This window comes from Eptesicus fuscus, chromosome 9, assembly GCF_027574615.1.
Source record: "Eptesicus fuscus isolate TK198812 chromosome 9, DD_ASM_mEF_20220401, whole genome shotgun sequence".
NCBI classification, from domain to species: Eukaryota; Metazoa; Chordata; class Mammalia; order Chiroptera; family Vespertilionidae; genus Eptesicus; species Eptesicus fuscus.
This window is the reverse complement of record NC_072481.1, coordinates 18,038,338-18,063,840: the sequence shown is the minus strand read 5'-3', so window position 1 is coordinate 18,063,840 and position 25,503 is coordinate 18,038,338. Positions and strand designations below refer to the sequence as shown.

At 56.0% G+C, this 25,503-nt stretch overlaps 1 protein-coding gene across 1 annotated transcript in view; it reads right to left on the bottom strand.

Moving 5' to 3' along the window:
* Nucleotides 1-24,296, bottom strand: part of PTPRU (protein tyrosine phosphatase receptor type U) — an 81,144-nt gene extending 56,848 nt beyond the window's left edge. Inside the window, exons 1-7 of the mRNA XM_008147972.3 lie at nt 24,121-24,296; nt 6,359-6,490; nt 3,046-3,317; nt 2,471-2,552; nt 2,248-2,363; nt 1,737-1,911; nt 914-1,207 (exon numbers count right to left, since the gene is read on the bottom strand). Coding sequence (XP_008146194.1) covers nt 914-1,207; nt 1,737-1,911; nt 2,248-2,363; nt 2,471-2,552; nt 3,046-3,317; nt 6,359-6,490; nt 24,121-24,193 — 1,144 coding nt within the window. The 5' untranslated portion in view covers nt 24,194-24,296. The remainder of the gene's footprint in view (nt 1-913; nt 1,208-1,736; nt 1,912-2,247; nt 2,364-2,470; nt 2,553-3,045; nt 3,318-6,358; nt 6,491-24,120) is intronic.
* Nucleotides 24,297-25,503: the final 1,207 nt, after the last annotated feature.

The following is a 25,503-nucleotide window of genomic DNA, read 5'->3' as shown; positions in this document are numbered from 1 at the left end:
ACACACACACATACACAAATGGCAACACGTGAAACTGGAGAAGTCTGAATAAGATCTGTGGGTTGTATCCCTGTCAAAATCTTGATTGTGATATTATACTACAGTTTTGGGAAATGTTACCATTGCAGGAAGTGGCTAGAGTGTATAGGGAATTCTCTCTTTTGTCTGACAACTGCATATAAATCTATAATTATTATAATAAAAAAAATCCAATTAAAAACAAATGCTTAAATCACAGAGTGAGAAAATTGTTCTGTTCTCAATTTCTCTTCGGATTAAAAAAAATGGCTCCTCGGGTGCAGGTGAGCCATCACTCCCAGCAGACGCTGCAGCCCTTCCACATGGAAGAGCCGGCCTCAAGCTCCAGGGCCCAGGCCAGAGACTCCAGCTACAATGTGATAACTCACTCTCGTGTGGTGGTGTTAAGTTGTTTATTTTATCTAGCTAACATAATGTTGAATTATGGCCACAGAGTCTGGAGCCAGCCAGTCAAGGGTTCCAGTGCCAGTTCTACCACTTACCAGCTCTGGGCCAGTAACCTAACATCTTTGCACCTCATTGACTTTTCACTCTCTCTCCCTCCCCCTTCCTCTCTCTCTAAAACTTTTCCCTCTCTCTAATTTTTCATCTATAAAATGAATATGAACAGTATTGCTATGAATATTCATGTACAGGTTTTTGTGTGTTGTGAGTTTTAAATCAGTAACAGAGAGAGAGTGTGTGTGTGTGTGTGTGTGTGTGCACGCACATGTGTGTTATGTGTCTGGCACAAAGTGTTAGCTATTATTATCCTTACCATGACAAGGACTGAGGAGAAATCACGTTTTAGAAAGTTTTAGAAGCACAGGCGCAGGCCATACTACCTCTCAGAGTGCGCCACTTCCCCCCGTGGATGCCCTGGGCCCATACTCACCTGCGCACTTGGTGCGGCTGACCAGGGGCGGCCCCGGGCGGCCAGTGCCTCCGTCCCCCGGGCGGGTGAGCAGCACGCTGATCTCGTACTCGGTGTCGGGGTCCAGGTGCCACAGCTTGTAGGTCTGCAGGTTGACGGCGTGCACCTCTGCCCACGGGCCGCGCGCCATGCGGTACTCAATCTCCTTGCGCACGATCGGCCCGTCGCCGATGATGGAGTTGGTGTTGAGCTGGATGATGAGGTAGGTGGGGCCTGCGCGCAGCAGCTGCGGGGGCGCGATGGGAGTGGGGGGCTCTGCGAGGACAGGGGGTAGAGGCGGAGCCAGCGGATGCTGCTGTGAGGTCCCGGACCCCAGCTCCACATCCCATCACACCCAAATCCCAAGCGTCCTCCCAAGCCTTTCATGCAACCCCCAGGTCCTCAGCCAGAACGCTTCCCCCGCCCCCACTAAATGCCCAGGACCATTAAGGGCACCCCACCCCAACGTCTGACCCCAGCCTCACCTCTCAGCCCACACCCTCTCCCTCACTCCCCTCGGATCCCCAAGTCCTCGCCTCCAGGATCTTCCAGGATCTGATCGCAAACCTCCTCGGGTTAACCCACGGTCCCTACGGCCTGACCCCGCCTTACTGGTTCACACCTTGACCCTCTCCCTTTTCCCCCACAGGCCCCGCCTCTCAATCAGACCCCCGCCCCCTCGATCAGACCTTTTCTCTGGAGAGACACTGCCCCCTCCGCAGGCCCCTTTCCGGGTCAGAGCCCGCCCCTGCAAACCCCGCCCCTCCCCCGTCGGCCCGCCCTCCGGGAGCTGGCGCGCGCTGACCCTTGACGATGAGCTCCGCGAAGTTGGAGACGCCCGCGCCGCGCGGCGCCTGGGACACGCAGCGGTACAGGTCCTGCTCCTCGCGGCCCACGGCGGCCAGCGGGAAGGTGGCGAGGAAGCGCCGGTGGCTGATGTGCCGCACGCCGGCCGCGGGCACCAGCGCCCCGCTCTGCCGCTGCCCGAGGACAGAGAGAGGGGTGACCGGGTCAGGGACGCCGGGGGAGAGCGTCCCAATCTCGCTCTGACCCGGCGAAAGGAGCAGGGACTGTCCCGGCCCCACGGAGCCGCCCCTGCTTCACTGGGGGCCGTGGGGCTGCTGAAACCGGCTCTGCCACGGGCAGGTGCGGAGGTGATGAAAGAAAGGCGGTCGCGCTGCCTTTGATGGGGAATGTGCCTGGGAGATCCCGGAGCCGCGCTCTGTCCGGGGGGATGGGGGCACCCGAGGGGGCGGAGAGAGCCAGTGCCCAGAAGAAGCCCCCAACACACTTTGGCCAAGGTCCACCGTCCTCACCTGCAGGAGGAAATGTTCCGCCTCCGCCGCCCTGCCCGCCGCCATGCACTGGAAGGAGGCGTTCTGGCCGGCGTTGACCTCCACGTCGCCCAGGCGGAAGAAGTGCGGGGCCTTTGCTGCGGGAGGATTATACCCGCGGGGTGAGCTGGGCCTGCGCCCCCTGCAGGCAGGAGCCGAGACCGCCCGCACCCCTCCCCTCGCGCCCGAGTGGGCTGGGACTCACCGCAGGGGTAGCTGAGGAGCAGGATGTCGTCTAGGCCCATGTAGCCCCTGCGGTCTGGGGAGATGAGGGCCTCGAACAGCACCTGGGGGAGGCGGGGGGGTCCCTGTCACACTGACTCCTCCAGCCCTGCCTGGGGAGGTGTCCACAAGAGCCCCCTTTCAGCTCTGCTCCAGCCCCAGCCTCAAACCAGCAGAGGTCAGCCTAGCTCACAATGACTCGCCCAGCCAAGCCAGCTAGTTGTGGGAGGGGGGTGTCAGCACGCAGAGCTAGCACGGTCAAGGCCAGAGGACAGTTACCTTCAAGTAGCAAAACTCTTCCCAGCCAGACAGGGATTCCAGGTCGGCACAGTTCCTACTCACGCTTGACCCCAGCTCTGATGTTGAACCCAGACTGAACTGTCACTGAATAACCCACTGCTGACCACAGACTGACACCTGACCTTGACCACAGATTGACTCCTGATGCTGAACACAAACTAATTCCATCCTCAGCCATTCACTGACTCTGGCCTCCAGCTGACACCTCGCTACCCCCACCCTCAGGCATACGCTGACCACAGACTGAACTCAGCCCACCTGATATTCGTTGGGCCAGAAGGTGCTGACAGCCATTTCAGCCTGGTGCCACTGACGGCCGTGGGATCCAGTCATATTCCAGACAGCGCTGCCCAGGGGACCGCCATTGACCCGCACGTAGATACCCAGTGTGCCCGGGCTGTGCCCATCCCGGCTGTACAGGAAGTAGCTGAACTGCACACAGTGGGTGTCATTCTCGCTCAGGCTCTGGAAGATGACATGGGCCCGCTGGCCTGGGGCATGCTGGGAAGCATTGACCATCAAGTAGGAGCCTGAAAAGAGAGGGGGAAGAGTCAGGAGCTGAGGAGACCTGGAGGACCAGGGTCAGGTGGGCACAGAGGAGAGGGCAGGGACAAAGGACTCCAAGAATTTGGACCCACCATGAATCCAGAGTTCCGAGTTCTGGACACAGCTCTGATTCACTGGGTAAGTCCCTTCACCTTCCTACATCTATTTCCCAAAGGAGCGACTTGGAGCAGCAAAAAAAAAAACACAGAAATCGGACTTGAACACAACCCTTTCTTGCTCCTCACCACCTGCAATCACAATCCAAGCTCATGCTGATCCAAGCCTTCCCCACATTCTGAGCTGTCCTTGGAGGCAGGGCCTATGTCATTCATCTCAGCAGTCAAGAGTCTGGCGCGACAAGCCCTCAAAGGCCACCTCTTCTGAAGTCTCCCCCCTGCCCCCCCTCCTCCCTCTGTGGGCTTCTCTCCTGGCCCTCAGATCATTAATAAAGGTGTGTATGTTTCCCTCCAGCCTATGATGCCTCAGGGTTCCACTGTGTTCCCAGCCCAGGCTCTGAACCCAAGCAGAATGAATGTACAGAACAGATTGAATGAGAAGACTCTAACTTCCCTTCCAGCCCCCAGCTCCTGAGTCTAAATTCCTGGGTTACATTTCTCTTGATTTCCAATCTAGAGAAAGGCAGCCCTGCCCCTTCCCCAGAGATCCAGGCTGTCTGCTGGCCTGGACGTAAGGTGAGGGAGTGGGCTGACTCCTCAGGACCTGGCTGAGGGCTTATGGCTTCCCTTCTGTGGGGAGAAGGCCCCAGCAGCTGCCAACGGGGTGCCCGCAGCCACCCAGCGCTGCCTCTTCCTGGGCTTGGCTGCCAGCCAACACAAGCTCATTCAGCTCCCAGCTCTGGGAAGACTCCCCAGGGACTCCAAGGAGGGGATCTCATTCATCTCTGTGAGCCAGAAGCCTGGGGAGGCTGCTCCTGGTTCAGTCCTGGTGGGTAGTAAACAAAACCCCAGGTCCCCACCCCCACTCAGGAAGGGGCAGGTCCCAGTCCCCAGCAGTCTGTCTTGGCCCACTCCCCGGCCTCCTCGCTCCTCTCCCTGTGAGCAGCTGTGTGCGTCTTTCTCCCCCTTTCAATCTGACACTTTGTTCTTGTCTCTTCCTTCTGCTCCCTCTGCCTCTCTCTCACTCTGCGTCCCCCCACCCTTCTTTCCCTTACTCCCTTCAGTCCTGTGGCTCTGCTTTCTCTCGCCTGCTCTCCGCCTCTGAGTGTGAATCCCCCTCTTTCCTTCTCTCTCCACCTTAATACCCTTCCCTTAAAGGAGAGCACCAAGGGAGCAGAGACGGTGCCCATCTTGCTGACCACTGCATCCCCAGGACCCAGCACAAGGCCCATGCCACTTGCTACATTTCTCTTTCCCCTCTCCCACTGGATATATCTCTACTTGTGTCGGGGGGGGGAGAGAAAGAGGGAGCCCACACAGAGTGGTCAGGACTGTTAAAGGTGAATTCGAATCACCTTGTACCTGAGTGCCAACCACGTACCAGACTGAGAGTGGGGCCCTGGGGATGTGGAGACAGCCCACACAGTGCCCTACCATGGGCACCTTGATAGATCACCGTCACCCAGATCAGACTCTGATACCTGATAGTACAGAGGTCACACAAGGGACTGAGAGCCCTGCAAAAGCAGAGATGAAAGCCCCACGGAGGGCACAGGGGCACAGAAGGGGGAGGCAGGGAGGCCTCCAGGAGGCAATGCCAATGATAAGAGATGAGGATTTGGAGGCCGCCCAGGCCAGGCAGTGGAGGGCCTCTCTCCTGTTGGCTTCAACCCCTGGCCTCACCACTGAGAATCTTCGCCGCCCTTCCCTGCACCTTTGACAGCAGTTGCTGAGAGCTGAGACCCCGGCCCACTGCTGTGACAGGCAGAGGAAGAGGTTTGCAGGCCGTCCAATTCTGAGGCTCTCTCAGCAAGCCCATGTGGTTCTCACACTGTGCTAGCTCCTCCCACCCAGCTTTTATCGGTAATAAGGTTGATATGTTGGCCTCTATCTGTCTTACCCTTTTCTTAACTCCCAGTTGATTCTGCACCCAATGAAGAGGGGTGCTAATAATTGGGCTCCCTCAAATACCTCCAACAATAGCAACTAAACATTCACTGAACCCCTACATGCCCCCCATATTATGTACTTTATATAGACATTAATAACCCTGTGAAATAAATATTCTCCCCATTTTACAGTTAAGAAAATGGGAGCTCAGAGAAATGAAGGGACTTGCCCAGGTCACATAGCTGATAAAGTGCTAACGCCAGGATTTGCAGCTCAGTCTTCGTGATTCTGGAACCAGTGTTCCAGGGGCCATTATCAGAGCAGGAGGCCGGGACTAGAATCCATGTCATTAGTCTTCCGAGTCCAGGGCTCACAATGCCACAGGGCCCCAGCCTGAAACAGGGCAGGCCAATGTGGAGCGGGAAGGGTCTGGGACTTGCAGGAAACGGGGGCAGAGGAAGGAAGGTTTTATGCATGTTCAGCCCCAATGTTACTGCTCTGTCAGCATCTTCAAGTCCTGGGAACCCAGGATTCAGAGGCTCTCAGTGAATAAAGAGGGTCTTTTCTTTTTTTAAAATATATAAATTTTTTTATTTCAAAGAGGAAGGGAGAGGGAAAGAGAGAAACATCAATGATGAGAGAGAATCATTGATTGGCTGCCTTCTGAAAGCCCCCCATTGGGGATTGAGCCCACATCCCGGGCATGAGTCCTCGTCAGGAATCGAACCGTGATCTCCTGGTTCATAGGTGGATGCTCGTCCACTGCGCCACGCCAGCCGGGTGAAAAAAAGAGGGTCTTTGAATACCTGAACCCGCACCCATTTTACAGGGGAACTCCCTGATGTACATAGCTGGGCAGTGTCCAGAGAGCTTCACCTTCACAGTGTCATGTATGTCATTACAGATGCCAAAGCAGATGAGGCCCAGAGAGGTTAAGTAATGTAGCCAAGGTCACATAGCAGGGGGGCAGGATGCCCCCAGAAGGAGACACATGGGGAATGGTGACAGAGTAGACTCACCGTGGGGCAGGTCCGCAGGAGCCCGGGTGCCAGGTTGGATCCGCACCTGTTCCCACTGGAAGTCATCGTACTGGGCCTGGCTGTACTCACAGGGCACGGCTGAGTCACTGGCCTCCTCGAAGGTGCAGCCAGCTGTGAGGGCAGGGCCTGGTTAGCCAAGGCGAGGGCAGGGCTGCTGGCCAGGGGGGCTCCTGGACTACCTCCAGGTGCCCCCACACTTCCTTCCTACCCAGCCCCCCTCCCTCTCCACAGGCCCTCCCCTCACTGCTCCCTCCAACAAAACTCTCCCTCCTCCACCCTCTCCCTCTCCCAAGGCCCTCTTTTCATTGTCTCCTCCCAATACCAGACGTCCCCACATTGCCCACTCCCCCAGTACTTCCCAGGACACCCCCACACACACACTGCTCAACCCCCCATCAAAGACCCTATCAACAAAACTAGTTATCATTACTACTATATCATTAGAACCTCACAACAACTCGTGAGATCAGGACTAGAATTATCCCCATTTTACAGATGAGGAAACCGAGGCCCAAAGAAGCTGGATGAGTTCCTTAAGGTCACACAGCTGGTTAGTGACAGAGATAGGGTTTGAACTGAGATCTTCTAACTGCTAGTCAGGGCCCATCACCTGCCCCTCACCTTCCCATAGGAGATAGACAGTAGGCCATGGGACAGGCAGGGTCATGAATGCCCTAAGCCAGCCCTGACAGCATCTGCTTAAAAATAACAGTGGCAACAGATCATCTCAGGCTTACACCAAGCCCTGAACAGTGCTAAACACTTTACAGGTGCAGACTCGCATTTAGGCCTGGCCTACTAAGCGGGTACCATTATTATTCCTCCTTGACAGATGAGCTTAGGAGATTCAGACATTGCCCAAAGTCACCCAACTTAGGTGTCTGCCTGCAGAAATATGGCACACAACGGCACGGTCATATATGGATGGGGCACACACATGAGGAAAGGAAGCAAAGTCTCATGATTTGGAACCAATGTTTACAGTTTAAACAAGAAGAGGAGGAAGGAAGAGGGGATTGAAATAGATGTGAGTGAGGCCTTTGGTTGGTAATGAGGCCAGGTCGCTCATCAAAGCCCTGGGTTGGGCACCTCATAAAAACACCGCTGGTTCAGAAAGTACCTGCACCCGGTCCCTGCACTCACTCCCAAACCTCAGTGTTTGGAGTCCCCTCAGGGATAGTGTGAAGCATCTGAGACCTGGAAAATGCCTGAGCAAGTGGCAAGGAAGCAGGCACAAATCGTGCCAGCCCTGTCCTGGGTGCCTGCCCTTGACAGACGCGGGGACTGAGGCTCCGAGGGGTGAAGGGTTCGTCCACAGTAAAACGTGGTGGATAAGTGAGTGGCTTTGGTATCAGACAGACCTAGGAGTTCTGACTCCTACGTTTCTTGACTCAGAAGTTTGCCAACCCTTTTGACTGTGGGCAAGTCACTTCTCCTTTCTGAGCCTCAGTTTCCCCATCCACACGTGGGTTGTTGAGGATTCATTGTGGGGCCCACTTAGCACCATGCCTAGTGCATTCAAGCAATCAGGGAAACACCAGCTCCTCACATGTGCCGCTTGAGTCTACATGAGTAACAAGAAGGATTTGAACCCACGTTGGTCAGCTGCCAAAGTCCACATCTCCCACCAGAAAAGCCTTCACTATGAGAACCTGAGCTGCTTCCCAGGCTCCAGAAGAGGAGGGAGAGAAACAGACAGTAACTGGAGAGTGGGTGCCGCGTGCCAGGAGCAGCGGGGACTTTGCCCACACAGCCAGTGACCACTCTCGGAGGCTCCGGTTTCACCTGCCGCAGGGACTTCTCTAGGTCGCTATGAGGATCACGTGAAGTAGCATATGGAGACACCCAGCACAGCCAGGCACAAAGGGGCTCCCCATTGTTGGGGAGTTCCCTTTCCTCTTCTTGGACCCTATCAGAGTGTAAAATGATGAGCTGTGGGCATAGGGATGGCACCAAGTGGATGCAGGGAAATAACAGAAGTCTCTCTCCAGAGCTGGGGCAAGACCTGGGCTGAGCATTTTGCCCCTTTGTGTAAAAAGCCCTGGTCTGTACCGTGGCCTGTGGCCTGTGGCCTGTGGGAGGTGGGTTTTAACCTCATCAGTGCTGGGAAGGTCTTAGCTTTCCCACTAGAAAATGATCCACAGCACAGAGAGGACATAGCCAGTAGGGATGGTCAGGGCGGGCTTCCTGGAGGAGGGAACACGTGACTTCATTCAGCCTGAGCTGAGTCAGCTCCTGAGGGTCTTAGCCAGGGCCTCCCTGAGGCAGAGAGATTGCCGGAAAGAGAAGCCAGGGTTTAGAGCCCTGCGAGGGTGCAGGCCCTTCCTGCTGCTTCACAAGGAACAAGGAGCTGCCCCAGAGGGCTCGCCCCGGGTCCTGGGGTGAGCCTGAGCGTGCCAGCTCTTTCCTTCATGAGCTGCCAGGACTCCCCAGCTGACTGACCTGGGTCAGAGGGGCACCCAGACCATCTGATCTTAACCAGAATAGCCCCCAGACTGACTAACCCAGGTCAGTGACCCCACACAGACAGAGCTGAGCCAGAGTGGCCCCATTGACATTCAGATGACTGCCAGACCATCTGACTTCGGCCAGAATGACCACCAGACTGACTGACCCCTGACCTCTGCCAAATAACTCCTATAACTGACCCCAGCCAGGGTGACCTCCCCAGCTGACTGACTCGATCTAGAGTGCCCTCTAGGCAGAATGACTCCCTGTCCCTGGACCATGTCCACCCCCAGTCCTGTATCTCTGGGCCAGGCCCATTCCAGCCACAGCCTTAGCGGGTAATATCTCTGGGGCCAGGCTCCCCAAGGAGAACCCCACCCCCACCTAGTCCGCAGCTCACCCTGGGATGGGAACAATCAGCCCTCCGCCCTGGGAAACACCCCATCACCTCCTGTCTGGATGACCCACAGCCAAGTCCCGGCTCCTGCTAGAGACCCAACTCCTGCAAGGAGCCACCAGCCCAGGAGGTAAACACTAGATCAGACTTTGGGTTCAGAGCAAGAATGGTAGCCGGAAATCCCCCTCAGCTCCATCGACACAGGCATGGGCACAGACAGGGACACACACGTCAACACCACCACGAGGGGGCTGCCACCTACACCGTGACCACCTGTGCTGGTGAGCCCTCCCAGTAACTCAGAAGGTAAATGCTACTGATGGCGTTGTCACTTAGCCTAGTTATGAATAACGGCAAAGGAGCCAAAGACCATGCCATCTGTGCAGCTTTGCCAGGAAGCTTCCGTTTAACACTCCCCCGGAAGCCACCAGTCTACTCCTCGCAGATCTGGACGGGGGGAATGGACGCATGCCCCAATGAAGTCTGGGTGACAGAGGGGAGGTACCTGTCTGTCAGTCACACCTGGGAACAGGGCATTGGCCAAAGCAGGTACGGCCCCTGCGAGTGCAAGAAGACTTGAGATATTTAATCCCCTAAACCAGTGGTCGGCAAACTGTGGCTCACGAGCCACATGCGGCTCTTTGGCCCCTTGAGTGGGGCTCTTCCACAAAATACCAAGGCCTGAGCGAGTCTATTTTGAAGAAGTGGCGTTAGAAGAAGTTTAAGTTTAAAAAATTTGGCTCTCAAATGAAATTTCAATCGTACTGTTGGTATTTGGCTCTGATGACTAATGAGTTTGCCGACCACTGCCCTAAACAAAGGCATTCACTCTCTTGTGTTTCCAGGACTCTTTGTTGAAGGGGGGTGCGCTCTCCTGGCTCCCCTGCATTCACCCCCAGGGCTCACAGCCATGTGGACCCCAGACAGTGGAGTAATGGACTGCAACTAGCCTGCTGCTGTGCCGGACCCAATCCCAGCATGGCGCAGAAACTCTGGACCGGCTTTGTTTATAGCTCTGCTGAATCCCCAGCTGCACATCTTTCAGGACTGGATTAAGGGAAATGGGAGTCTGGAAACCCAAGGATGTAATTCCACTCAAATAAAAATCACTCATCCTCCCGTGCGAGTCTCAGAAAATTATTTTTTCTCAAAATATTGTAAGGACTCTGCCCCCAGCGCCCAGTGGGGAAGGGGATACCTCACTTTCACTGATAACACTATTGTTGTTCCTATTTAACAGATGGAAACTGAGGCACAGAGAGATGAGGTGGCTTGCCCGAGGCCACACCTGAAGTCCCAGACACTGGGTCTTAAGCCAACTACATTATGCAAGAAGGTGAGGCACAGACAAAATCAGGCTCTAACCATGTGTGTTAATTCAATGTCATTTACTGGACATGTGTTCACTGAGAGAAGAAATGGTAAAAGGGTTCAGAGCAAGAATGGTAGCCGGAAATCCCCCTCAGCTCCATCGACACAGACATGGGCACAGATTGAGGCACAAGGGTGTTAATACCCAGCCCCCAGACCTCCCAGTATGAATGGGGGGAGGGGAGGGACAAATGACTAATGACTGGCCATGGGGCATCCAAGAGAGGTGCAGAGGAAAGGTTGCTGGAGGTGGGTACACGGAGCAGAACCTGAAGGATGGGCATCATTCAGGCCAGTAGAGCTGGGTGGAAGGGCATTTGAGGCAAAGGGACCAGCGATGGCAAAGGAAGGCAGTGAGTAAACACAGCTCTTCCGGGGCACAGAGAGGAGCCTAGGTTGCCCGAATAACGGGAGATGAGACTGGAGGAAGGGGAATTAATGCTACACCTGGGAGGCCTTGAGTGCACGGGGAGACGTTTGGCCTCCTTTTGAGTCGGGAAGCCACAGTCGGTGTTTGAGCAGGGGAGCGCCTGGATTCAGATGAGAGAAGGGATATATTCTAGAAGCCCGGAGGGCAGGTGGCTTCTCCAGAGGGCACTACAGGATCAGGAGTGGGACAAGCCACCAACGAGTTGGGAGTCAGATGTCAGGGACCCGTCCTGGAGGCAATCAACACACACACTGTTCTCACTCAGAGATACACACACACACACACACACACACACACACACACACAGCCCCGCACTTGAGAGATCAGACAGAGGCCGAACACCAGGACTGCAGGCTTTATTAGAGGAGAAGGACCTGCCGGGCTGTCTCACAGGGGAGAACAGCAACACGTGCGGAGGTGAACATGCCTTCTGAGGGGAGGAATGGGAAGGGATGGGGCTTAGTGTACTCGGCACGCGCTGATTGGTGGCTTAATGTATGGTCCATATAAGGTACATAGTCACTCAGGTACTTAGGGACAAGGGCTTAGGGTATTTGGCAGGTGCTGATTGGTGGTTCAATGTATAGTCCATATAAGGTGCCTGGTTAGGTGCTCAGGTATGTCCAGGCTGCAGGTGCAGGTTACGTCATACTCCGTCCACCAGTTGGGGGAAGGGAGGATCTATCAGCACTCAAATGTTCTCACACACATCACACACACACACATACACACACACACAAATGTTCACACACACACACACACACACACAGCCCTGCACTCAAATGTTCTCACACACACACACACAGCCCTGCACTCAAATGTTCTCACACACACACAAACACACACACACAGCTCGCACTCAAATGCTCACAAATACACACACACACACACACATAGCCCTGCACTCAAATGTTCACTCACACACATAAACACACAGAGCCTTGCACTCAAAGGTTCACTCACACACACAGCCCCACACACAAATGTTAACACACACATACACACACACACAGCCCTGCACTCAAATGTTCTCACACACAAACACACACACACAGCCCGCACTCAAATGCTCACAAATACACACACACACACACACACATAGCCCTGCACTCAAATGTTCACTCACACACATAAACACACAGAGCCTCGCACTCAAATGTTCACACACACGCATACACACACACAGCCCCACACTCAAAGGTTCACTCACACACACAGCCCCACACACAAATGTTCATCACACACAACATAGCCCCCACACTCAAAGGTTCACTCACACACACAGCCCCACACTCAAATGTTCACTCACACACACTCATATCCCCACACTCAAATGTTCATTCACACACACAGCCCCACACTCAAATGTTCACTCACACACACTCATATCCCCACACTCAAATGTTCATTCACACACACAGCCCCACACTCAAATGTTCACTCACACACATAAACACACAGAGCCTCGCACTCAAATGTTCACACACACGCATACACACACACAGCCCCACACTCAAATGTTCACTCACACACACAGCCCCACACTCAAATGTTCACACACATACAGCCCCACACTCACATGTACACACACACACACTCCCTTACTCCAGACTAGTCCAAGCCTTAGGGACACAGTCTCAACTGGACTAGGGACAGGGAGAGAACCAGGCCCCTCCTTGGGTACCCATCCCTGCCAGGACCTCCCAGAGAGGGTGGGCTTCATCAAAGCAGGACCACCAGGCGCTCGCCAGCATCAATTCAAACTGGCCCAGCTACATTCCTCAGCTAATCTCCCCAATCTGGCAGGCGGTTGCCTGAGCAACCGTCAGCCACAATTTGGGAAGGCAGGAGGATGGTTTATCCACATCCGGCTGGGCTCTGGATGGGGTGGTGTAAGGGGCAAAGCAACTTCTGCAGGAGGAGCCAGAGTGTGGGAGGGAGTCTCCCTGGTTTAAGCCTGGTGTGGGGGTCTCCACCACCCCATTGCATGTGTTTCCACAAGGGGTGTGTGTGTGTGTGTGTGTGTGTGTGTGTACACATGGCTGTGATGCTGACAGCCTGGTACCAACTTACAAGGACTCAAGTGGGAGGCAGGATACCTGGCTCTAGTTGCTGCTGAGACCATGGGCAGGTGGTTTGCCCTCTCTGAACCCCTGCTTCCTCACTTATGAAATGCAAATGGGGAACCAGGTGACCTCCGATTCCACCTCCAGAATTCTGATTCCATTGGTGTGAGGATGCACGCGAGCACGAATTACTTGAGGACAGAGATAGATACTGTGGGGGAGGGGAGAGTGATCATGGGTGTCTCAAAGGGTGGCTCCCAGGCAGCGTGTGTGGAGTTGTGGGTGTGCAGGTGTGTGTTGCTGTGCAGGGGTAATGAGCATATTCAGTGATAAGCCTGTGCCCAGGGGAGGGGAGTTACATGGCAGGGTGGAGGGAAGTTGTGCAAGTATATGTGTGTGCCTGTGAGCGTGACCACAAGCATGTGAGCACCAGACTCCTCCCCATCAGACAGGGGACGGTGCTCTGTGCCAGCTGTGGCTGCCAGCGCCACCCGTGTTTTCTGATGACCCTCGGTAAACAGTTTGTGTGCAATGAGATCTGTGTTCCCTTCAGTTTGTCAACAGAGCATCCAGTTCCCACGGGTGGCCCCAGGAGAAACAAAACTTTCCCAAAAGATCATACATGTAGGGCTGGTTCACACCCAACCGCAGGCACAGCCCCAAACCAGACCTGGGGAGCCCAAATACAACCCCAATGACAACACAGGTCTATTTGATCATCTGAAGGCACACCCCTATTCTAGGTACCCCAGCCCAACCCCGGAACCAACACTGGCCTCACCCCTGGACATTCTTGCCCAACCCAGCCCTACCCCAGGTTCTTCACACCAACTAAGCTCCATCTCAGGCCCGTCCAACCCCCACCTCCTCCCTTCCTGAGGTTAAGGCTGTCTCTTATACCTTTCAACCCCATCCTCAAACCCTGTGTAGAGTAGATGGTCCATAGTAGCTGGACTTACGATCCCTGAGAGTCTGACTCCAACCAGCCCACCTAAGGTCAAGGACCATGACTCCAGCCCAAAGACCTGACCCAGCCCACTCCACTGCTCTCCTTGCCCAGATAAGCATATCCAAACCTCAGCCAGGTCTCTCTGGAACTGCCCTCCAGAGCCCTGAATAACTGATGAGCAATTAATTAAGGGCAGGGCTGGCAGCAATATGTCCACCTTCTAATCACAGCGGCTTGAGCATAGCTGCAACCAGGAAGATCACCCAGGGCCGGCCACCGGGAGAGTAAGCTGAGCTGGTCCCCTATAGCAAGCATGTCAAGCATGCGGCCCGCCAGCCGCGAGTTTGACATGCTTGCCCTACAGCAGCCAACACAGAGGCCAACCACAACATCCTTCATCTCCACCGAGGATAGAAGGAAGCCAACTACAGCAAGGGAAACAGGCCAGACCCACTCCCCATCTCCCTGATCAATATGTATCCCAAGGTTAACAGTAGGGCTGCCATATTGGCAGTATAAGGGAAAGGCGCAGGATGGGGCAGGACTCCACAGGGAGGCAAAGGGCTGAATGGAGGGCTGTGCTGTGCAGAGGTACAACGGGCAAAGAGTACACAGACCCCTGCATGCAGACACCCTGTATCATATACACTGAGTGGCCAGGTTATTATGATCTCTGAACGCATAATAATCTGGCCACTCAGTGTATATCCTATATAATAAAAGGCTAATATACAAATTGTCCCCTCTACCAGGAGTTCAACCAGCAGGCAGGCCGGCCAACCGCCCATGTCCCCTCCCCCTGGCCAGGCTGGCCGGACCCCACCCATGCACGAATTCATGCACCAGGCCTTATATATATATATGGCCATTCAGTATATACTCAGTGGCCAGATTATTATGCGTTCAGAGATCATAATAATCTGGCCACTCAGTGTAAAGCCACAGTGCAGAGTAGAGAGGCAGAGGGCTGTGCACAAACCATGTAGCGCAAAGATCTATGCTAACAGTCCCGTGGCAGGAGACGGCTATGTAGTACCATGATGTGGTGTTGCTGTGGGTACGAGGCAGCCGCTCCACACAATACAGAGGCACAACGCAGGGGAGCAGAACATACGGCGTGCACAGAGCCCAGTACAGACACCTGGAATGGCACCGCCCAACCGGCCAGCACCATGATGCAGCGTAGAGACGCCTCGCCCATCGTGGACATGACCCAGCACGTCACAGAGGCACAGCGCACCGTGCAGTGTGACAGGTGTATGGCGAATGCCCAGGTGCTAAGTTCAAGCCTTGCTAATTCTTCCCCTCCAGACTCTAGCACAGGGCCAGGCACATGTTGCTGCTCTATGAATTCTCACAGAAAGGAGGTGTCCAGTGTCGGCACAGAGATACAGGGAAGAGAAGGACACGTGCGATGCCAAAGGAACTGCTGGGTGTGGAATACAAGCTCCACACAGTCCCAGGGAGCAGAGTACATGTAGACACGAGGGCGGGGGTAGAAACATGCACCAACATGGAGTGCAGTGAAGGTGCGTGTGGGACAGTGAGTTCAGTGCAAGGGCTCTGGGCCCTGATATCCAGTAGAGTGCGCATGACCCAACTGCGAGCAGGTGCAGTGCAGGGCGGAGTCCGGGCAGCAGCCCTGTGCGGTGCACACATGCAGAGCACACATGCAGAGCTGGGGACTGTGAATGGGTGCTGTCCACAAAAACCCAGGCCAGTCCCCAAGCCCAACAAAGCGGCCCCCAGCTGCAGTGTACGTACAGGCGCCCTGAGCAGTGTGCAAGGAGGGGCGGAGGGGCGTGCAGGGATGGCGTCCATGCAAAGATGCTGTTCAACTGGGGCTGCCCACAGGAACGTGGGAGACACCACCAGCAGGGCCCTCCGTGGTGAGACCAAGAATGGACGGGATCCCATAGGGGGCAGCGTTACAAGGCAGTGGTGCAGCGTGAAGGGCTAGGCCAGGCGCAGGCACACACCCAGTGCAGTCCAGGGCACACGCGCCGTGTGACGCAGAGATGCAGTGTTGTGGTGGCATGCCATCTGTTGGCACAGCACAGTGGTGCATTGCTAGGAGCCAGGCCCAAATCCTAGGAGAGTCCGCAAGCCCAAGGCAACAGTGAGGTCCGAGAGAGTAACACAGCACAGAGGACAGCTGCAAAGACACAAGTGGCGGTACAACTGCAGGACGGAGGTGCAGTACAAGGAGACAATGCAAAGATGGAGTCTATGACACACAGCCAATGCAAGGCAGGATCCCGGCACGGCCATGCTGTGTAGGGCTGAGGCGCAGTGCGGTGGGTCCAGTCCTGAGGGGCTGGGCCCAGAAACCCCAGAGAACACACACTCCGAGCAGTCCAGGGCCATGAGGCAGCGCCGTTATGAGCGTAAGGCAAAGACGCGGCACATTGCAAACGTGTTGTGGGGAAGGTTGCGCATGCTTCCCTGAGCTGCCCTGGAGAGCAGGGAGCCCAGAGCCCTGGAAAACGCTGGGCCTGAAGCTCTGTCAGGGTGAACTGGCTACCCCCTGGGTTAGGAGCCTTGTCTGCTCTGTGGGTCCCCTGTGCCCCAGCCCCCAACATCGTGCACCTCAGTGACTCTCCAAGGGCACAGGATGAAACCGCTGCTGCCCAGGGGACGGGCAGCCAGAGCTGAGCACATTGTCCAGGTATTTATCTCTGAGGAGGGCCCCGGCGCCCTGGCAGGCAGACAATGAATCCAGATTCTGCTAAAAAGCTTTTGGACAATTAGAGCACATCCCCTGGCCCCCAGCCCAGGGCAGAGCAGTGTAGGGCAGAGCAGGAGAGAGACAGAGAGGGACACCTATTGGACGGGGCCCTGGTACAGAGTGGGCGGCAAGTTGGTATAAACAGTGAGGTGGAAGTGAGAGGCGAGCCAGACCCAGCCAATCTGGCTGATCACGCTTTACCCCTCCCGGGCCTGGACTTCGTCAGAAGCCAAGAACGCACGCTTGCTAGTAATAATAGCGAGTACTTACACAGTGCTTACTACGGGCCAGGACCTGCTCTAAACTCTGTACGTGTGTAAATGAAATATACCCTCATAGCAACCCCGTGCAGTGTGTTCTAGAATCACCCCCATCTCACAGATGCGAACACTAAAGGCCCAGAGAGGTCAAGTGACTTGCCCAAGTGCTGAACGGCTAGCAGTGGTGGAGCCAGGATTAGAACCCAGGTGATCTGGCTCCCGAGGCCAGGATCTTAACCACCACACTCTAGGGAAAACACATATTTACACACATGCACAACCACAAGGGTGCATATGTACTCACATGTAAACACATACATACATACATACGTACATACATTCTGAGCAGTGCAATTCCCACTCTCTCAGATGAGACCCACCTATCCTGTCCAGATAAGCTTCTGACACCTCCCAGTTGTCTCCTCTTATCCCCCAGCTGTTCCACATCCCCCTTCTCTCTATCCCTCATATGTCCCCCAACCCTCAGCTGCTCGCCCAATTCCTTGTCCCTTCATTCCCAGCTGTGCCCACCCCCCCCAGATATATCTTCATCACTAGGGATCTCTCATCCCCCCGTTGTCCCATCACTCCACCCCCAGTTGTGATCCTGACCATCACATATGTCCTGTGCCCCAACAACACCCAATTTCCGCATCCACTCCTTCCTCCCACACACTTCTACAATCAACGCCAAAACCTCACTGACCTCTCTAAGCCCCCTTCCTCCTCATCCCTTCCGATTCACCACTAGGTCCCGGGCTCTGCCCCCTGGGACTCTGCCCCCTGGGACTCTGCCCAAGACCTCCTATCACAGCAGCCTCTTCTGAGGTGTCCACCCAGCGCCCTCCCCTAGCCATTCTGCAGGCAACGGCAGCCCCTGCCCAGAGCCAGCCGAGGGGGCATACCAGGCCCCATCCGGGACTGCCCTCTGGAGCCCCAGCTCCACCTGCCACCCCCACCGAGCCTTCCGTGTACCCAGAGGCTCACATCAATGCAAACACGGAGTGGCACCTGCCATGTACAAGGCCCCGGGGACGGGAGATGACAGAGGCTCAGCCCAGCCCTCAGGAGCTCCCAGCCGAGCCTAGCGGGGAAGGAGACAGAAAACCAGTGCCGAACACTGTCGCATGGCATCTGGGAGAACTGACCCTCTGTGCTGTGCCAGGAGGGCAGGGGAAGTGACACCACAGCTCAAGGAAGACTGCGTGAGTAGGCAGGCCCAGAGGAGGGGGAAGGGGAGAGAAGGGGGAAGGAGGCAGAGCATATGCAAAGGTGGAGACATGTGGAAGGGCCTGGGAGCAGCACTGGCCTGGTGAGCCTGGAAGACAAGGAATGGACAGGGAGGAGTGGGGTCAGGGAGGAGAGGCCTAAGCAGGAAGCTGTCATGGAAAGCAGGGGCTGGTCCTGCAGGGCCTCGCCTGCCACGTTAGGGTTTCGGTTTTGTCCCCTGGGAGCTGGAGGGCCTTGAGGCCACGGCATGGCAGCATTCTGTGTCTGCCTGAGAGAAGTCATGCAGGTCTCAGGGCAATGGAAACACGGGAAGGCTGGTGGCAGAATAAAGACCAAGGAGGGGGCTATTGCAATAGTCCAGGCACGAAATGATGGAGCTGGCGTCACAGATTCAACCAAAGCGTCTTCATCGGCTGCTGAGTGATGGGCAGCAGACCCAGCCCCCTCCCTGGGGTGTCCAGGCCTCAGGAAGATGCTGCAGGCCTCGCCCTGCTAGACCAGCACTGTCCATAGAGCTTTCTGCCGTGTAGACATGTCCTCTACCCGCGCTGACCAACATGACAGCCACTAGCAACATGCGACCCTCGAGGACTTGAAATCTGGCTGGTGAGGCGAAGGGACTGAATTTTTATTTTAATGAATTTTAACGAACTTAAATTGAATAACCACATGTGACTCAGTGGCCATCATATTAGAGCGTGCAGGGAGAGACATTCCCATCACTGCAAGAAAGTTCTATTGGAATGTGCAGCGCTAAGCTGACTAACCACGGAGACACTGGGCCTCCTCCAGAGGCTCCTGGCCTTGGGGTCGAAAGGCAAGTCTGGAGGCAAGACCCAGGGAAGGGGGTGTCAGAAGCTGAGCTGACACAGTCCCAGTTCCTGGTCCACAGCTGGGCACAGGCCATTTCCCGCCCAACACATGCACACCCCTTTCCTGGAGACACACACACACCTAACCCTACAAATAGACACACCGACCACAGGGCACCCCATGGCCAGACTCACAAACACCAGATAGTCCCATGCACGTGTAGCCCATTGCTGGACACAGAGGTACCCCAACCTCAGATATCCAGACACTTTCGTACCCGCCACCCAGTCATCCAGGCACCTGGACAGCCCACAGCTGGACACAACACAAACACACTCCTGCACTTCGACACCCATTAATCTGAGGACTCCCAGACACCTGGATACACCCACCTCCGGTGACAGAGACGCTAGGATATCCTTATGTTGGCACACCCTGATCCTCCGCATCCTGGCACGGGGAGACCCACACTTACATCCTGAAACACAACCCACCCAAATAGCTCTGCACCCAAACTCCAAGAATTTAACACTTAGATACCCGGATACCCTAGCCTCAGGCTCCCCAGGACCAAAGCAGCTGGTCGCCTTCCTACTCCAAACTTAGAGCCTGCCACACAGAGTAACCAGATGGCTACATACCCTAACAGGCCACACATGTCCTGTGCCCTGGGCTACCATCATACAACCACAACCATACACACACACACATACATACTCCCCACTCTGACTGTCCAGATGCCAGAATCGCACCTGCACACACCCCAGCAGGCCTCACCCCACCTGCAGGGGTCACCACAGGGAGCAGCTCTCCCCCCGCCCCCCCCCCGCCCCGCTCCCTCAGGCTCCCAAGGAGCCAGGACAGAAGCTGGGACCTGAGGAAGAGTCTCCCCTTCCTGAGGCAGGGCCCTCCCCCGTCTTCCCCAGCCAGTCTCACTGACGGTTGGGACTCAATGCCTCTCACCAACTGCCAGGCCTCCAGCACAAAGGCCTGTCCACGGACAGGCCTGGCCAGCTGCTGGGGGTGGGGTTGGAGGGAGGTGGGGGCAATGTGGGAAGCTTGGAGGAGGGGCTGGCAGGCAGAGACCGGCTCCCTTCCTCTCTCCCATGGACTTAAGCACCCCAACTCACAACTCCCAGATGGCACTCTCTACCTGGCCTTTTCACACACAATATCATCGCCCAACAGAATTTTCTAGATTCCTGGAGGGAAACCTAGTTCTTTAATCTCCACTTTCAGTGGAATCACTGCGCCCCCATCTGGCACCTCCAGCTCAGAACTTGACCCACTGGACTTCATTCATTCTTTCATGCCATATACTAGTATATGTGACTCAGCACCAGTAGCCCAGGCCTTGTGCCTGGCACTGAGGATTCAGAGGTGAACTAGATTCACAGAGCTCATGGTCTGAAAGGGAGAGTGGACCAATAAGCAGTAATCACAATAATTACAAATGGCATGGAAAAAATCCAATCAATCCCCACCTTCCCTTCCTAGAACCAGGATGACCAAGGAAGACTTCAGGGGCGACGTGATGTCTACGCTGAGACCTGAAGAAGGAGCAGGAGTTCCCCAAGTAAAGAGATGGAGTTAGAAAGTACAAAGGCCCAGCGGGGAGAGGGGGGTAAAGGGCATTTAGGGGCTACTGATAAGTGGGTCAGACTGGCCAGAGCATAGGGCGGAGCAACAAGGGGCACAAAATGAGATGAGGCTGGACAGGCGAGCGGGGCTAGAGCAGGCAATGAGGCCGAGGGAAAGGGCCTTAGCCCTGAAGGCAATGGCGAGCCTTCAGATGGTTTCAAACCAAGGTTCCAAACAGGCAGTTTTCATTTCAGGGCGATCCCTGGCACCACGGAGGGAGGGATAGAGGGAAGGGACTGGAGCCTTTTTGCAGTTGAGAGGTGGCTGAGGATGGAGACGAGGCGACAGATGAGAGAGATCCTGACCGTGGGTAAGGGCAGGATGCATCAGGATACAGGAAGGGGGCTTGGAGGAAGGAAGGGGGTCGAGGGGGGAGGGGCACGGGGTAACCCCTGCAAATCCAGCTTAGCTGGTGAAGGCATGGAAGGATTTCACGCCTGGAGCAAGCAGGGTGCCCACCCTGGATTCCCTGACACCTGAGCAGGGCAGGAGACTGCCCATGAGCTCAGCACCGGGAGCGCGCCCCCCCCCCCCCCCCCAACTCTGGCCACGCTAGGCTTCCTGCCGAATCCCCTCCCCCAGGCCCAGGGAGAAGGACCAGCTGCCCAGACAAGATTTTATTGCCCAACCTGAAACCACTGGGCAGCCTCTCCCTCATTCCTGCTGTCCACAACCCTAGCAACCAAAAGGACAAAATGAGCTAGCACGCAGAGGAATAAATTACTGCCAGATTTACATGGCTGAGAGACATCACACGCCCTGCCTTAGGAGGGGAGGAATCAGAAGGCATTCAGGGAGCCGCGTTGAGACTGTACATAGATTGGGGTCCAGGGCTGATCTCACGCCTTCTACCAAGAGCTTCTGAATTAGGCTCTGACAGTAAGTAATACCTACAAGGGTGCCAGAAACTTAAGAAGTGAAGTGACCTGCCCAAGGTCACAAAAACAGCAAGTGGTGGAGGCAGAATTTGAACGATGCCCCCCACCACCACCCTGAGTTTCAATTCACAGCCCCTGGGACTCTGTAACAGTTCTCAAAACCATCTTTTGTTCCCTGGCATTCACAGATAGAGCCTTACTTTACAATCTACCAAGTACCATACACCATTATTATGATGCCCACGAGGCATATGAGGAAACTGAGGCCTGAAGAATGGAAGTGATTTGCTCAATGTCTCACTCCCAAAACCTCAATTCTTGACAATCCTCCAGTATTGTCAGCAGGACAATGCCAGCAAGAGTTGGGGCACCTGAGGCTTCTTGGAATCAAGGTATTGCACTGCACCCCTTGCGTTTAATCTCAGGGCAGGGGTAGGGGGACAAAGTTGCTACGGCTGATGCGGGGGGGGGGGGGGGGGGGGGGGGTCTCCAAGACTAGGTCAAAGCTAACGCTGTGCCAGACACCGGGGCCTCAGGGCTAGTTCCCAGGTCTGAGCCCGCGGCAGGAGGGACCTCCGGGGCCAGGAGGGACGGCGGGGGCGGAGAGCTGCGTTCGAAAGGCCTGAGAGGACGGCGGGGCCGTGAACTCATCCCGGGGAAGCCTGTTCTCAGAGCCGGGGGCCGGGAGTAGTCTCTCTGGGGACCAGCGCCGAGGCGGCTCAGCACGTGGGGATCCGGCACCGGCACCGTGCTAACCCCTGCTGGGGCGTCTCCCTGTCAATCGGCGCCCGCGGGGGGGGGGGGGGGGGGGGGGGAGGGAACCAGGCTGGAGCCGCCCAATCGGTGGGAGTGGGGGAGGCTGAGGCCCCGAGAGGAGGATCGCCTACCCGCGCCCCAGGGGAGGGGTCAGGAGCCACTCCGCTGGAGGGGGACACAGGCCTCAGGGAGGGATGTGGGGGTTTTGGGGGGGTTGGGGACACACACACAAACACACTGCCGACACACTGTCCACAGCACACACGGACTCACAGGCACAAGCTCCAGATATGCACGTTGATATCCGATCACACGTACACACACACACACACACACACACACACACACACACACACACACACACACACCAGAAGACCCAGACTCCGAAACACACCCGGAGACAGCGCGATCGCTCAGCACGGAGACACAGGGACACACAGGCACACGGCGGTCCTGGCCGGCGGGGAGGCCGCACAAAGTTGCGGAGTCCACCGAGGGAGCGTCCCGGGAGACCCCGTCCGCGGCGCCTCGGGCGAGCAACCGCAGGGGGAGCCGTCTGGGGCCCAGAGCCAGGCCCTGCTCTCGCCCGGACGTCGCAGCCCCGCCCGGGCCCGGCCCCCCCAGAAGCGCCCGCCGGCTCAGCCCTCCCCACTGCCCTCGCGTCCACCTCCCGCGCCCAGCTCTCCCCGCCGCCCGCCCGGCGTCCCGCAGCCCTGGCGCCGCCTCGGATCAGCCAGCGCCGCGCGGAACTTGCGAAACAACAAACGGCCCGACATGTCGGAGTCTGCGGCCGCGGGGCCCCTTTCCTCCCTCCCGAGCCTCCGGCCGGCGCGACCGGGGAGGGGCGGCCGAGACGCGCGGGACAACTTGTTCCAGGCCCGCGCGCCACACACGCACACACGCGGGGAACACACACATGCACACACACACACACACTCGCACACCCTGCCGCTGCCCCCTCGGGCGGCCTGGGCCCTGGGCACACACTCAGCCACGGCCAAGCGCGCACCCCACTCCCCACATTCTGAGACACGCAGCCAGCACACACGGACACACTCACACTCACATCCGCTCCAGACACGCTCCTACACACGCATTCCCGGCACACTTGGCGTCCACTCGGACCCACGCCAACCCCAGACACTCCCACACGTACACATCGCGCACACAGCGCACGGACACACACGTTCCGGACCCGTTCCCACGCCTTCACACACGTACATAGATCTCACATGCACACACACCACACACTCGTTCCCTGATCCACTCGGTGACAGAATCCACAGGGCGCTCCTGGTCACAAGCTTAACACAAACACACCACACATTCCCAGACACACAACAAATAGCACTCCCTGCCGCGGCACACAAAATGCAAACAGATGCAACACAGAGCAGATACAACTCCAGCCACACAACCCAACTCAGAGGCACACACAACAGACACACAACCCACCTGGCTGCACAAACACCGAACACTGGCGGGGACACACACCCTCAGCGCACACCCAAAGCCTCAGTGCACTCACCGTTCACCCCAAGGAACTCGGGGATACACAACACACACAGCACCTTTTCTTGCACACACATCTCATGGATACACAACAGTCGCAGACACAGGATACCGTGAGCACAGGATCGCACATCCAACACTCGGGCACCCACAGGGAGCAGGCTCCTAGCACCCGGTCTCCCAAAACTCACACTTTCTTCCGAGCTACGCCACGGCCCGCGGACTCAGCAGAGCCAGCTTGGTGCGACCGACGCGCACTTACCTGCCGGAGTCTCGGTCTCCGGCGCACAGAGCTGGAAGGTGAGCGCCAGGACCAGAGCCTGGGCGCGGGCCATGGTGCGCCGCCTTCTGCCCCGGGCCCGGCGCGGGGGGCGCCACCGGAGCCCGAGCCGAGCCCGAGCCGAGCTAGAGCCGGAGCGAAGCAGCACAGCGCGGAGCGGGACTGGCGCCGAGTCCAGAGCAGGAGCCCAAGCAAGCGGGGCGCTGACGTCAGGCCCGGCCGCGGGTTCCGCGGTCTCGGGGCGCCCCCTGCTGGTAGCCTCGCGTGTTGCCGCCGGATCGGGCCTCCAACTGCCCCGGCGCGCCCCTCCCCCACTCCTGCACCCCGCGCCTGGAGGTCGGAGGCTGGGCCTAGGCACCACCCGCGCTGCACTGAGCTGGCACCGACATTCCCAAGTGAGCTCGCTCACTGCCCACGCCTGCCTCTCACACAGCGCCCTCAGGGACAGAGACACAAAGACACCCTGGGTCCCGTCTGATGTCTGTTGCTTTCAACCCCTCTATCTAGGCCCCTCCAAATGCGCATTAGTGCATACCTTCAAGGACAGGAAGCTCATCATCCTATTTGAGTGAGTGGTTTGGTCTTTGCAATGCTAACTTTTAGAGTTGGTCATAGTACTCATTATCCTCTTAATGTCCACGGGCTCTGTAGTGATGTCCCCCTTTCATTTCTGATCTTAGCAATTTGCGTCCTCCTTTTCTTACTTAGCCTGGCTAGAGGCTTCTTGAGCTATTCACCTTTTCCAAGAACCAGCTTTTGGTGTGGTTGGTTTTTCCCTATTGATTTCCTGCTTTCCCTTTCACTGATTTCTGCTCTAATTTTTATTATTTTTTTTTCTACTTCCTGATTGAATTGAATTTGCTCTTTTTTTCTAGTTTCCTAAGGCAGACGCTTAGATGGTTGATTTTAGATCTTTCTGCTTTGCTCATATATACATTTGGTGCTATAAATTTCCCTCTAAGCACTGCTTTCACTGAATCTCACAAATTTTGATACCTTGTGTTTTCATTTTCATTTAATTTTCTTTTAGTTCAAAGTAGTGGGGTTTTGTTTTTCTAATCCTCACCTGAGCACATGCTTAGAGAGAGAAAGGGAGGGAGAGAGAAACATTGATTGTTCGACCAGGAATTGAACCAGCAACCTTTTAGTGCACAGGAGGACCCTCAACCAATTTAGCCACTCTGGCCGGGCTATTTCAAAATAGTTTTACATTTCTCTTGAGATTTCTCCTTTGACCCATGTGCTGTTTAGAAGTGTATTATTTAATCTCCAAGTATTTGGGGATTTTACAGCTCTTTCTGTTATTGATTCCAGTTTAATTCCATTGTGGTCTGAGAGCAGTCATTGTATGAGTTCTATTTTTCT